Source organism: Peromyscus californicus, unplaced genomic scaffold (genome assembly GCF_007827085.1).
Source record: "Peromyscus californicus insignis strain IS unplaced genomic scaffold, ASM782708v3 Scaffold_9__1_contigs__length_137607984, whole genome shotgun sequence".
Taxonomy (NCBI): domain Eukaryota; kingdom Metazoa; phylum Chordata; class Mammalia; order Rodentia; family Cricetidae; genus Peromyscus; species Peromyscus californicus.
The window spans coordinates 86,439,839-86,455,453 of record NW_026294617.1 but is presented as its reverse complement, the minus strand read 5'-3'; the positions used below and the strand labels follow the sequence as shown (position 1 = coordinate 86,455,453).

Below are 15,615 nucleotides of genomic sequence, written 5' to 3'. Positions count from 1 at the left end.
AAGGCTGGAGTCAGCCTGTGGGCGGTATTTAAACAGTGACTGTGGCCCTGCAAGCGCATTACTGACAAGGAAGAAGGTCGGCTTCACTGCTGGAATTCATTAGCTCCAATTCCAGCCACATGGCTCACAAACAACGTAGTAGACAAACACAATCACAAAAAAAGAGAAGAATTCGTAAGGCATGAAGGAAACACTGGCTGAAGCGTTATGTATGGAAGACAGCCCAACACGGAAAGGGAGGAGCTTAATAAAAAGCCTTCAAAAATATGAGGCCGTCAATAATTGGAGAAGAGGTTTCCATTTGCTACTAAAGAATGAACTGGAAATGAGCATTCCTGTGACACAAATAGGGAGATGCAGCATAGAAACATGAGTTTCAGTGAAAAAATGGCTACATTCTAACTGTCCAACAGAGTAACGATTAAGTAAACTATCAGTCGGACAAAAAACCAGGTGACTAGTACAGGAGACCTATGGGCAGTGACTAATGGGGATGGGAAGTTTGAGAAGCCGAGGCTTAGGAACATGGGCCTGCTGACAGGGGCTTCGGCATTAACAGAGTAATGGAGGAATCGGGGGGGGGGGGGGGGGGGGGAGACCATCACTTTGTACCATTATGGAAGATTTTCCATTCACTCTGACAACTAGTGCAGCCCAGTGGCCGGCCACATGCCACCCGTGATCACTAGAGCAAGCTCTCCCACTTCATGCGGAGCATTACAGAGTCCTCAGGGCCACCCTGAGGTGAGCACTGTCATCATACTCCTTAATAGATAACAGAAAGGTCTTAGGGGGTCACGTGACTTGTTCAAGTTTATTCTATTTGCCAATGACAGTTGGAGAGTCAACCCCCGGCCTGCTTGCCAACTAAAACTTGGCAGCCTTTTGCTTTTCTATGTTGCTTCCCAAGACAATAGAGCTGTGCGACAGATATAGGCCTGAAGGGGAAAGTCAAGATAATCAACTGTAAATAAACGAAGATGACACTCTGCTGTGGTCAGCTGTTCTTCCCTTTAGAACGTCCAAGTGCGTTATAATACGATGATATCACTTCTACAGCGAAAGATAAGCTGATGAGGAAAGCTGTACTTGGGGAGACTTCATCATCATGAAGATTCTTAAATGCTAGAAACAGCTAAGGAAATCAATGTACAAAGTTTTAAATATACCTTCTCCTCTCCAAACAAAATTAGCTACTGCTCTAATTACAGAAACAAAGGCACCTGCTGTGGGCCTTTTTAACACCCAGATTCTACAGTATACTGCCAATCTATAAGAAACAAACAAAAATTCTCAGTATAAAAACTCCACAGAAGTCAAAACAATCGTTCATCATTCATTCATTCATTCACTCACTCACTAACACTTACGCCTGCCTACCACATGTTAGTAACTTGGCCAGAGGCTAGAGTCTCCCGTTAATGCAGTGCTCAACCTTCATGGAGCTTTTGGCAATTCTAAGATGTGACTCCTTCTGGGCCTAAAGGAGTATTTGCTTATTTTAAGTCAACACTGCCATGCTGAATAGAAAGCTCTGGCTCCAGGCCCCTGGGCAGATGTCAAAGGTCACACCTGTTGGGAGAGGGAAGTTGGGTTGATGCATTTCAGACTTTCAACATCAGTTCCCTGCACCTGGGCCAAGACCAGCTGTGGAACAATCCAGTGAAGAAACCTTAGAACCTAGCAGGGCTCCCAGAGGCCTCTGGCTCTTGTGGTATTTCTACAATGGCTGCTGGGACTTTGTGATTCACGTAGGTTCCTTAGAAGGAGATGGGGTAGATACACATGATAAAGAACATAATCGCTTACTTTGGAGCGTTAGCTGCTCTCGATCCTGCTGAGACAAAGAGCCTACTATTTAAGCTGCAGGAAATGTACGGATGTCATAGACACGTTTCCACCCTCGTCTAGAGTGAACTGTAGTAACCGAGGTAGACTGAGGTAGGGTGATGTAAGCAGCTCCTTCTTGTGCAGAAATGATTGCCCACCATCTTATATACATCTAAACAACCTGTTTAGACTTCCAAACATTAGATAAAGACTTGCTTGGAAGAGATATTAAGAAAATCTATTCATAACATATAGATGCAGAAAATCCACACTGCCTTCCTGCCAGTAAGAATCCATGAGATTAAGATGGGCGCACAGGCCTGCAAACTCTCCCTTGAACTTGCAGTATTCCACCCCTCTGCAAGGCCAACTCCATTTCCTTCAAGCTCCTTCTCATTTCCTTTAGGTTGCCAATTTGTCATCCAATTGTGGGCTAAGCAACCCAATCTGCTGGAATTTTAAGATTGAAATTAACTGTTGAACCACTGTGACCAGAAAAGGTGGAACCCCCGACCCCAGTGGGTTCCTTGGCCACATGTTCCTGAGATGAGTTATCCATCTCACCTTCGATATAACTTGGACTGTCCAAAACTCACAATCACCAGTGGCACTTGGAAAGTAGTCAGGACGAGAATAACCTGGAGAGGGACAAAAGCATTCTGTCAGTAAGAAATGAAAGACACAGCAACCGTATGCTGATCGATGTCAACACTGAACTGCACTTCAAAGACCGGTAACAGTCCTGCTTTCTAGAAACCTGTGACGCAACACATCTGAAAACCAGGAAGGACCCAGGGACAAGGATCGTGAGGTCCCCATTTCACTCCATTGCCTACCCTTGAAGCAGTGAGTCAGGGATGCTCAAATACACATAATACAGGAAGGTTTATCTAATTTGTATCTATATAATCATAAAATACTCTCTCTTTTCTGCCCCTAGAGGTTAGCACAGGGTGGGTGGTCTCCCACAGGCCACCCTATCACATATGTCTATGTGTCTTTTCCTCCAGGTTGCTAGTTCTCCATGGAATTCATTTTGTATGTAATTATTTTTCTATGCAAAAACATGCATGAGAAAAAGGTTCTAGATAAATTAGTACAGGCATCTAGAGAGTCAAAAATCCACATAATAAAAACTCTTAGCTAGCATGGTAGTACACACACCTGTAATCCCAGCACCAGGGAGGAAGAGGCAGTGGGATCAGGAGTTCAAGGCCAACTTAAACCATGTTGTAGATTTAAGGCTAGTGGGGCTACATGGGACTGTGCCTCAAAACAAAACAAAACAAAAAACCAAAACTCAAAAAACTTAGAGTTATCAACTCTCTTAACTAAGTGAATAAATCATAGAAATTAGGGCATATGTCAAAATTGAGAAAAACAGAGTTACACTTAAGGAAATGCTACTGGAAGTTTAAAAGGAAATTATAAGAAACAACTTGCTTTGCTTATGTGTGTATGTAGAGGGTTTATGTGTCTATCCATGTTCATGTATGTCTGTGGGGGCAACAGATCAACGTGGGTGTCTTCTTCCGTTGCTCTCCACATGATTTTGTGAGACAAGTTTTCTCACTGAACCTGTTCCCTGCCCGACTAGACAACATGACCTGGCCAGCGAGTTCTGGGGGTCCTCCTGCCTCTGCCTCTGCCTCACTGGATAGGATTATAGGTGTGTGTTACCACATCCAGCTGTTCGTTTTCAATTTTTATTTAAATTATGTGTCTGTGTACCTATGTGGGGGTATTTGTACACAGACATCCTCAGAGGCATTGACCCGCCTGGAGCTGGGGTCCCAGGTATGGTTGTGAACCTGCTGACATGGGTGTTAGGGACAGGAAGCAGGTCCTCTGCAAGGGCACCGTGTGCTCCTAACTGCTGAGCCATCTCTCCAAGCCATGTGCATTTTCCCATGTGTGCTGGGATCCAAACTCGGGTTCTCAGGCTTGCACGGCACACACTTTACTCACTGAGCATCTCTTCAGCCATGACAACTTGCTTTCCACAACCAGAGCTGTACTTCCACAGTTTTTTGGTATTGTTATTGTGTACCTCACACTAATGTAGGCATTGCTACCTAACACCCCCCTCTCCCCCCCCCCCCCCCCCCCCCCCCCCCCCCCCGCTTTTATCAAGCAAGGTAACAGAGCCAGTGATACCAAACTCTGACTGAAGACCCAAGGTCCATGCATCCACATCCTCCACATAGAGACCAGCAAGCAGTACATTTATTTTTTTAAAGACAGGGTCTCCTATGTAGCCCAGGCTTGCCTTGAACTCAAGATCCTCCTGCCTCAGCCTCCCAAGTGCTGGGTCACAGGCAGGCGCACCAACAGTATACCTATTTTCTGTGAGGACAGGGACAACAGGTAGAGTTGGCATGGGCCCACAGACACCACAGTCCTTCCATACAACTATGGGAAAGGACAGGAAAAATACAGACTAGCGGGAAAATGCCAAGATGCACGCGCCTCCTTTTCTGCTTCTACACAGAGGCTTCTTGAGCGGTTCCCTGCCTCCTCCTCTTGTTCATCTTGATGCTGAGGGGGCCCAAGGACAGAAGGTGTCTGTTTTCCTGCTATGGACCAGTGAGCATCTCCTTAGCCCTGACAACTGCCTTCCTAAGCCAGACCATGCTTCCATAGTTTTCTGGTATTGTTGTCCTGTACCCTGCACTAATGTAGGCATTAATTAATTAGTTAATTAATACCTACCCCCCACTGCCCTTATCAAGCAGGATAACAGCAGTCTTAAGACTGCTTTCAACTGGTTCCCAGTTCTAAGCAAAGTCAAACCAACTATAATTTCCTGAAAGGTTGTCCTGAAACACACATTTTCTGTGACTAAGGTTGAAGCCACGTCCAGAAAGTATTTAGTGTGCACCTGCCCCAAACGACATGATCTTGGTGACTGAAAGAGTTTAGAACGTCACTTACCCCAGTGCTGTCTCCAACCCAGGACAAGGACACTGAGCCACTGAGGTCATCAAAGACATGCTATTCGGGAAAAGGAAACGAAATGCATTTAGAGATGTCATCCACTCCCTTCAGTCCTTGGTTTCCTCACATATTCAGAGCGTTATTACCGTTTTACATTTGTTATTCTGAGAATGCCGTTCATGAGTACTGTGTTTACATCATTTCCATCATACTCTCCCGTCTCCAACTCTTCCCGTTGCCCTTACCCCGTCTTAACATCACAACCTCATGTGTGCGTGTGTCCTGCTGAATCCATTTAGTGTTGCTCAATAATGAGCACGGAGTTCCCAACCCCATGCCACATCTACAACACAGCCCCCACACCTAAGGCTCAGGGCACATCACGGAAGAGAGAGCGGAACCATGGAAAGAGCCAGAGGCCTAGGAGAGTTGCGACAAGATAGCATCTTCTATATATAACAAGGAGTTGCGCCATGAAATCTTAACAGTATGTCCACCTAAACAAGAGCTCCACAATGACAACACTGGTTGAAATCTCAGTACGGATGGGAGAAACCTCAGAAGGCCCCGTCCCTAGAGGAAGAGCTACAGGCAATTGGTGGCTGCTAAAATAGGCAGAATCTGTCTTCCCCACGGATGAGCTCTCTGGTAGACCAGCCAATCCTTTATTACTCTTCTGCATAATTAAGTTCATAATTACGAGGGGACACAGATTCCCAGAACAAAATTTGGGAGAGACCGACAGGATTTAGCTACTTCATCCCAATTGCAGATGACTTAGAAACTTCAGTTCTCTCAGACAAAGTAAGCCAAGCAGATGAGTTAGCTTCACTGCACCAGATGGGGTAAATGGGGGAAGTCTAATTGCTCTCTCTAACAGAACTAAATATAAAGAGATAGCAAAGTATTCTTAGGGTGCTTTAAAACAAGAGATCAGAATCTACCCTGACATACATAATTATAACCCAGTAGGCATAACTGAAGTTCTGCTAAGCAGTCTTCACAGAAGAGCTGAATAGTGAACGGTCAGACTCCTCCCGCTTCCAGACGGAACTGCTAAGATGCAGGGAGGCAGAAGCAAGGAGCAAATGGCTCTGTTTTGTCCGTGTAGTCAACAATAACAGATTAATAATAAACCTAACAAGAGCTGCGGGGGGAACTGGGAGACAAAAAGGAAAGATGGTGTATTACATCTAAACTACAGAAAACACGTCAAAAGAGCAGCAGCCCTCTCTCTGGGATATTTTTCACCCAAATAGTTCCATCTTCTATTTATAAAATAATATACGTTCGTCACAGAAAATGTAAACAATATGAGAAAGTACAATAAAAGATATAAAGTCAATTCATAATTCACCACGCAGAGAGATTCTAGGTTAATGTTTAATCTTCTAGGCGTTATCACTTATTAAACTAATAAAATAATTCAACAGAGGCACTGGTATCATTTGAAAAGACTTCTAAGTGTGCAGAAATGACATGATATATATGTATATATATATAGTATATATAGTATATATGTGTGTATATATACAACAAAAATGAAGGTCCTTCTTTTCCCCTGACATATGCCACTACCCTCAGCCCCACTCCGCAGTAGCTCAGTATGTATTTCTACAAAGGTTGACAACTGTGCCTTTTCCTTAGGAAGATATATCCAACTCCACCTATGCACCCTCAACATGCCCAGCCTTCCCAATGTGAGCCCATTTCCAGCAGAGGGGGAACTTTATATTTCTTGGTGTTCTCTGTGCACACTCAATAAGCATTTGTTGAAAATGATTATAACATATCCTTCCCAAACCACAACCTCCAGCTCAAAATAGAGCATGCCTGTAAACGGTCTGATGCCAGCTAGTTGGCCCCTCAAGCCGCCAATCCCAACAGAGGAGCAGGGGGAGAAGGGACTCGGAAGGCAAACCGCTTCGCTTATCTCCTAATTTTCTCTGTGGTCCTGACTGGGCTTCCGAGTCCGTCTGTGCTGTTTCCCCTCTGGATGGAAAGTGCCTTTGAGGTCAAAGGGCCCCGCTGAACATGCTCCATAAATAGTACTGGGCTGCACACAGGGCCCTCTCAGTAAACGCTGGTTAACTCTCGGATGCTTGGGCTGAGCTAGAAGCTGCTGAGGGACAGAAAGCCTATTCATACACAACTTGCTGAGGATCTGGGGAAAAGCAGGGCTGCTAGAGACTGCTGGAACAAGAACCTTACAGAATGACACACCAGTGTGCCTTAAACGTCTCACACAGAGCAAGACCATATGCTCTCTTGGTAGGCAAGATAGTGCCCAAAATTACAGCAACAAGTGCTTTGAAGAGAAGCAGGGCTACCACTTGTACTAGTCATCACTTAAACGTGAGGGTGTTTTGGGTTTTTTTTTTCCCCACAAGGGAGGGTCTGGTTGCAACAGCTGATTAGAATAAATGAAAACTCCCATTAACCACTGCACTAGAGTTCTTGGTAGTCCTCATTAGACCGTAGTATTGTTAGTTTGAAACAGTAAGAACCAGCACTTTGCACTTTTTATACAATACTCTGCACACATGACTCAGTCCGTGAACACACACTGCCCACATCTTCTTACTGCTCAATCTAGGAACAAGGGTTACTGGATGCCATTGGCAACCTCAGCCTCATCTAAACAACTAAAACGGTAATTGACCTAGCTTATTTTTAAGAGCTCCCTTGAAAATACAGGGCAGACTTATTAACTGCAATTGCGGTTTTCTGTTACCCTTGACCTCCTGTCCCACCCCTTCCCATTAACCATTTAACATTTGCTTTTGAAAATGTACGAGCTCATCGGAACGCTTGTCTACCTACATAAAGTGTGTCTCATCTGCTGTACCCCATACTCTAACAAATTTATTACATTCTGAAATGAAAAGAGAAAAACGCAATCAGATCCGACAGCGTGACCAGAGCTCAAACGGGGGAGGGGGTGTGGGGGGGTGTGGTGTGTTTCCACATGAGCCAGATCCAGGAGATTGCAGGCTGTGGTGGCTCGTTGTTTTTTGTCAACACAAATTAGAAACACCTGGGAAGAGCAGACCGTAACAGAGGAATTGCTAGATGGGATTGTCGGGTGGGCAGGATAGTGGGGGCATCTTCTAGATTGGTCATTGACGGACAGAGGAGGGCTTGGCTCACTGTGGGCTACACTACCCCGTGGAGGCGTTCTCCGGTTGTATTAGAAAGGTCGCCGAATGTGGTCTGTTTCAGTTCCTGTCCTCGAGTTCCTGCACGGTTCTCCCCACCACGGGCTACAAGCTGTAAGACGAGATAAACCCTCTCCTCCCCAAGCTGCTGCTTTGGGTTGTGGTGTTTATTACAGCGACCGAGAGCCAACTAGGGTTGGCAGCGAGTGCAGATCCCGTCCCTCTCCTTCACAGGGAAGAAACATGTCAAGGAAAGGCTGGCCAACCTGGCCCCGGTCAGGGGACAAATCACTGCTGTCAGCAAAAGGCCACAGATACTAATCTAATCAGTTGTCTTGCACGTGGGTGTTACATGTGTGTGTACCTTCATGTGTGTGCACGTATGGAGTTTGGAGGTTGACATCCGGGGTCTTTCCCAATCACTCTTCACCTTATTCCCCTCACTGCTTGTCTGTCTTCTCACGGTGGCTGAAGCTTATCTGGTGCAGAGACGGAATCTCTGCATTTTAACAACTGATATATGCAGCAGAGTGTGTGGGAAGTGCTCAAGAAATATGGAGTCTATTTTTCTTTTTCTTTCTTTTTTTTAATTTTTATTTTTATTTGTTTTTGTTTTTTCAAGACAGGGTTTCTCTGTGTAGCCCTGTCCTGGAACTCTCTCTGTAGACCAGGCTGGCATCAAACTCACAGAGATCCACTTGCCTCTGCCTCCCAAGTGATGGAACTAAAGGTGTACACCATGCCCGGCTCTTCTTTTCTTTTTTTAAAGACAGGGTCTCACTGTGTAGCTTTGGCTGATCTGGAACTCAATTTGTGAGCCAAGATCTTGAATTCATAGAGACCCACCTGCCTCTGCCTTCCTCATCCTGGGATTAAAGGCATGCACCACAATGCCTGGCCAATCCATTTTCTTTAAGAGCCTTCTGAGAAGCCCTAAGAAGGAGGAAGAAGTAAAAACTAAAGCCAGATCTATTTAATCCCCCCCCCCCCAATAATCATGAGGATGGGATATAAGATCTCTGCTCCTAGATGGGGCTTTCTGCTGCTGGCCAAGAAGATGACAGGTACATCACCCTCCCACGAAAACCCAGCAGGAACAGTCCACGTGACAAGTTACCTAGCTGTCACATACCAGGTGAAGGATAATGGCCCACAGAAGGAGACAAACAGAGGGTCCCATAAAGTCCACGGCTTACTCTCTGGAATTTCCAGGTCACTGTGTTAGAAAGGGAACCTATGCTGAATGCAGAGGTCTCCCAAACTGAAGAACTGAAACTGGTAGTGTGTGGAAACCAGAAACCACGTTAGCTGGGCAGTGGTGGCACACACCTTTAGTCCCAGCACTCAGGGGGCAGGGGTAGGTGGATCCCTGTAAGTTTGAGACCAGCCTGGTTTGTAGAGCAAGTTCCAGGACAGCCAGGGCTACACAGAGAAACCCTGTCTCGAAAAACAAAACAAAAAGCCATGTTACTGTGGGGGAACCAAAGGCCAGAGTTCACAGGGTAGAAGACGAGAGGGGAGAGGCACAGAAAGAGAACTCCTCCGGAGGGGCTCGGGTGGTTGACTACATCCCCTAAGAGCTCTTCTAGGAGGTAATAAAAATTGAGAGAGGCCTATGATGACATTCATAGCTCCCCAAGAATAGGAAAACTTGCAAGCCAGAATGCTTGCTGTGTTTCATGAGGAGATGACGCCCTCTGCATGCTATGATGCAGCTAGAAGCAATCACCAGAGGCCCTTATGCTGCCCAGTGTCCACAACCCTGAGTTGAACACACATCTATTCTTTATGAATTATCCAGGCTGTGACATTGAGTTATGGCAACAGAAAACTGACGGGGCTTCCCAGCCAGCCAGCCAGGTCTTTGATGAACTGTACACATACCTGTGAGGAAAATACCTAAGAGCAGGGAGTCAGCTGTGAGGCCTGGAGAGGGCAGTATCTGGACCCCACATAGAACCAGCAACAAGTCTTGTTCCTTCAAATCACAGAGGAAAAACTTCCCATGACAAGAGGATGAAGCATTTAGAAAACTTTCCTGTAGCATGTAGCAACAACTGTGTCCCAGAACAAAGTTCAGGGACAACAAATTTACGGGACCGCAAGATATCTCAATAGGCATTTACCACCAAGAATGAGGATCTAAGTTCAATCCCTGGGACCCACATGCTGGGAGGACAGAATGTACTCCCACAAGCTGTCCTCTGATTTCCCTGCATACATGTGTTAAATATAAAATTTTTAATTAAAAAAGAAAATAATACAAAAATTGCTGTGGGATGGTCTGTATGTCAAATGTGTTGCTGATTGGTCAATGAATAAATCACTGATTGGCCCGTGGCCAGGCAGGAAGTATAGGCGGGACAAGGAGGAGAATAGGGCTGGGAAGTGGAAAGCTGAGAGAGGGAGACACTGCCAGCCGCCATCAGGACAAGGAAGATGTAAAGTACCGGTAAGCCACAAGCCACGTGGCAAGGTATAGATTAATAGAAATGGATTAATTTAAGCTGTAAGAACAGTTAACAAGAAGCCTGCCACGGCCATACAGTTTGTAACCAATATAAGTCTCTGTGTTTACTTGATCGGGTTTGAGCGGCTTGGGACTGGCGGGTGAGAGAGATTTGCCCTGACTGTGGGCCAGGCAGGGAAACTCTAGCAACAAAAATACCTAAGTCTCATCAAGATAAAATTCACAATATTCTGGGCTGGAGAGATGGTTCAGTGGTTAAGAGCTTGTACGGTTCTTCCAGAGGATCTGAGTTTGAGTCCAAGCCCTGATATCAGATGGTTGGCAACCACCTATAACTCCAACTTGAGGGAGATTTGATACTGATGGCCTCTGTGGCCACCTACATGCACACACACACACACACACACACACACACACACACACACACACACACACAGAGAGAGAGAGAGAGAGAGAGAGAATTAAAAATTATAAAAATAAATCTTTAAAAAAAATCACAATATCCAAGATCTAATAAAAAAAATGCAGGCATACAAAGAGCAAGCAAACAGAACCAGTAGTAATGAAAAAAAATTTAAATTACCCAGAAATGCAAGTAATAGAATTAGTATACATGACATCAAAACAGTTGTAACTGTGCCCCAGGTGCTGAAGAATTAGAGGCAGGTTGACTATTTAAAATAAAGACACATAAGATGTATTTTAAAAAGACCCAAATCTGTCGGCTGTGGTGGCACAGGCCTAGGACTCCAGCCCTTGGGGGATGGACGCAGGAGGATCTCAACTCTGAGGTCACCCTGTACTTCACAGGGAGACAATGTCTAACGGGAAAAGAGGAGAAAAGTAAGAAAGAAGAGAACAGAAAAGCCAATGCCCAAGCCAGATTTGTAGAAAGAAGAAGGTTTACAACAAAAAATAGACAGTGATGGATCAAAAGGAGGTTAGATAATACAGGAAAGATTAGAGAACCTGAAGAAATACCAGTATAACCCTAGTGAGGTGAAGCCAGAGAGAAAGGGTGTAGAGCAAAGGACAGAGCGTGAGCTACACGGTAGCGTCCAGCGATCTAACAGGTACACAGACACAGATAGTTACGCAAATATACTAGACACCTAGAGAAGGTCTGGGGTGCAGGGACCAGAAAAAGGAAACAAATAGCCCTCAGTTTAATCCCAGCATTCAGGAGACTGAGGCAGCAGATCTCTACAGCTCCAGGCCAGCCAATGTTACACAGCAAGACCCCGTCTCAAAACCCAACCAAATTCCTTTGTTTTGATTCAAACTATAAAAGCAGAGATTAGACAAGCTCACAAACCCTAAGCATAGGAAAGGAGATGAAAACCACATCGAGGCTCATCATACTCAAGTAGTCTGAAGCCACTGAGGAGAAAAATCTCGAAAATGTTCAGATGTCTACATACACAGGAGTAAAGAATGGCAGTAGATTTGTTTTCTAAAGAAAAAGACAACCAAAAAGCTAGTGGGGGGTGGGGGTGGGGGTGCCAGACATGATAGCCCAAACCTGTAGCCCTGTCAAAATGCTATCTTATAATTTAATATGCATATATTTGAGACAAGGTCTTGCTATAGTCCAAGCTGGCCTTGAACTTACAGATCTCCTACCTTGGCTTCCTGAGTAATGGGATTACAGGCATGGACCAGCTTGCCCAACCTGGATGTTTCCTTTTGAAGTCATAAGGAAGGGGACTGAACCAGTGGGAAAGATCTGAAGGGAGCTAAGTCCAATCTTGCTGAAAATAAATAAATAAATAAATAAATAATTAGCTCTTCTAGTCCATAACCATCAACGCTCAGTGTGATCTCTTTCTAGGTATTACTCTCATAGTTCTTATGGTCATCTCTTGTATTAAGACTATTTACGTATTTACCCACTTTTCAAATTACATTTTTTCCTTTTTTTTTTTTTTTTTTAAATCCAGTGCTGGGTATTGGACAAAGGGCCTTGTTTATGCTAGGCAAGCGCTCTGCACAGAGCTACACCCTCTGCTCTGTGAATTCTTAATGGCAGACATCACGATGTGGTACAAATGAAGATCTGTACGAAGATATAAGACCTTACAGACAGAAGTGGGAACATGCCAGAAGGCAGCTGCACAGGTAGAACACACAGGGGCATACATGCAAGTCTTTGAAAACTGGGAGCGTTCATCTTGATTGCCAACTTGATGGGGTTTAGGATCGGCGTGGCCACGAAGCTCCTGCTCCTATCTGTGAGACATCTCTAGATTAGGTTCAGAGAGGTGGGAAAGGCTGCCCTAAATGTGGCTGGCTCTATTTCCTGCACTTGGGGCTAGGAATGAATAACAAGGAGAAAGCAAGCTGAACACCAGCGTTTATCTCTCTGTTTCCAGACTGGGATGCAATGTGATCAAGTCCCTGCCACCCACAACTTCCCCATCGTGAAGGGCATGTGCCCTCGGACTGTGAGGAAGGTCAAGCCCTCCTCTCTAAGTTGCTCTGTCAGGTGTTCTGTAAGCAACAAGACAAATAACTGATGTAGAAAACACAAGCAAAATGTTATTAATATCACCAAGTAGAGCTAAGTATACAATAAATGCTACAGAAACACTCGGTAAAATAATTTCAAGGTCAGAATAAATCAAATTAAGTTTAAACCAGAAAGAGAATAAAAACACAGAAAAAGAAAACTGTCTGATGCTTGAGAAGTAGAATTTCTGCCTGAAAGACCCAAAGAAAGCTGATCTGAGGCCATCTATCATTTATCAACCAGGAGTGACTTTCAGTAGTATAAAGAGCTGAAAATAATCAACCCATTGGCTCATTTATTCTAATCAAGAAAGAATAAAAAAATATGAGATCAAAGAATAAAGCTTTGTGGCTAGAAAAACCTCAAAGACAGAATAATTCTTTTAGGAAAACTCAAAATCTCTAATAGTATTTCTAGTGAATATTCTAGAAGCAAAATCCCAAACTTCATAATAACATTTAGGGGTAGGGAGGCCAGCAAACAGAAAAATGAACGAGTGTCTATCTCAAGCAGTATTGTCAAAAAGATGTCACGGCCACGTGTGATGGCCCACCTGTGACAGCACTCTGGAGGCTGAGGCAGGAGGAATTAGATCAAAGCCAGCTCCGCGTATGTAACAAGACCCCGGGAAAATATGTTTTTAAAGTTCCATGTTAATTGTACACAAGTCCCTAAACTGTAGGAGAGCTGAAGCACACTGTTTCTGGTAGACAACAGGTTATCAGTCTAAGCTAGAATCCTGAAGAGGTAAATAATTCAGCACAAAGAGAACATGAGCTGTGTGGTCAACCAAATGTGTGCTCTAGAAAAAGGCCAGAATAATAAAAAAAAAAAATTAAAAAAAAACAACAACAACAAAATCTTTGTAACTATGCTGTTTCTCTATTAACAGCCCCAAACCAGAATCCAGAGGAGGCGGGGAGCAGACGGTGACATGGATCACTCAGTGATACAATGTACAGTACAAAGCAGTGTACGAGACCCACCAGGCAAAAATTCGGCCAGAATATCAGTTTGATTCTTTTAAGAGCAAATGAACATGAAATGATTGCAGCTCCCAGAAAGATTTCTTAGTTTCCTGTCTCAGCTACTGACCTAGGAGCAGACAAGAGAGATCACTGGGGCAGATGTAGGGCAGGAGTGGACGCGGTTTCTTTTAGCAGATGACAAGGTTAGCACTTCCGGTCAGTGCAAAGGAATTGGGGGATAAGTAAATGCTGATTCTTAACTTCCCTCTCACATTCTAAACAGAGCAAAGGCTTCAGCACGCTAGAACAGAGTGAACACCTTCATAATCCTTAAGAAGGCTTTGGCCAAAAGTGATACACAAACCAGAACCCGTGAGGATTTACTTTGACTATTTTTGAAATTATATATTAACATTCCAAAGAGAAGGTTGAAAAAAGCTTGGAAAAGTTATTGGCACTATGACAAAATATTGTTAGATTAAGAGTTTTCAAACCAACCAGAAAAAGCAAGGATCTCAGATGTGGAGACACAGGCCTGTGATCACAGCACTTGCAAGGTGGAGATAGTAAGATCAAAAGTTCAAGGTCAGCCTGGGTCTTTCTTCACCTCTGACAGAACCACATATTATCCACATGACTGCAGAAGTGGACATTGTGTTACCCGTGAAAATCTGTCCCACAATCTTTTCTTATCAGAAAAAAAAAATATCTGGAAGAATTCCATTTAAAATATGAACACACAGGTTTGATTGCCAACACCCACATGGCAGCTCTTACGTGTCTGTGACTCCAGTTCCAGGAGACCCAACACTCTCTCCTGGCCTCTGCAGGCACCAGGCACACATGTGGTACACAGACATATAGACTGGCAAAACACCCATATATATATAGAAAGTAAAATAAAACATGAACAGTAGAATTTAGGGGACACATTCCTCTTTATCGCTTTCAGCGCCGTATTTCTGGGTGGTTTGTGAGCCACCCAACGTAGTGCTGGGACCTCAACCAGCTCTGTAAGAGCAGCAAGTGCTCTTAACCACCGAAACATTTCTCCAGCCCTCCCCCATATTCGTTTCCTCTTCTTTATGTCACCCTGGCTAACAGACGGATGCATCAGAAGGCTAAGGACAGGGTCAGAGAGCCCCTGTCACACAGAGTCCGAAGAACATAGGCAGCCTTGTTGGAAGGCAGATTGCCTAGTTCACTTCCTAACCTTGTCACTCGCAGAAGCACCGATCTACCTTCCTAGTCACTTTCTGAGCTTTTTGTTCACCCTGTCGGAACTCTGGGAACTAGAGGAGCTCTGGGCAGCAGGAAGTCACTGGCTGGCATCAATGGTTATCATCTGATTGTGGAACGGGTTTTCAGGAAACATTTCTAACCAGGCTAGAAACTTGGGGACAGCTTGTTACTCCATTCTCTGAAGATGTCCATCTGAGAGCTGGTGATGCAAGCCTCACCCGCCCACTTCCTGCCGTCCTAGCTCCGGAGGCCCACACACTTGAGACTGTGGATAACACAATGTCCCCTTCTGCAGTCATGTGGATAATCCGTGGTTCTGTCAGAGGTGAAGACCGACCCACAAAACACAGCAATCTTTACAGAAATAACTTCATCTTCACATCTAATTAAACCGGAAGCCTAATTAAGTCACCGTTACTGTAAGCTCGGAGAACTTGACGCTGCTCCAACGAGTCACATAACTTGGCAAAACTCAATCATGAGAAATTCGTGCCTATCTAG

General features: G+C 44.6%; 1 protein-coding gene across 4 annotated transcripts in view; it reads right to left on the bottom strand.

Annotated features, from left to right (window-relative positions):
* Positions 1-15,615, bottom strand: part of Sort1 (sortilin 1) — an 82,337-nt gene that overhangs the window by 51,686 nt on the left and 15,036 nt on the right. For all 4 annotated transcript variants that reach the window (XM_052731134.1, XM_052731133.1, XM_052731136.1 and 1 more), the window contains exons 2-3: positions 4,765-4,824; positions 2,395-2,468 (exon numbers count right to left, since the gene is read on the bottom strand). In XM_052731134.1, the coding sequence (XP_052587094.1) occupies positions 2,395-2,468; positions 4,765-4,824 (134 nt within the window). The remainder of the gene's footprint in view (positions 1-2,394; positions 2,469-4,764; positions 4,825-15,615) is intronic.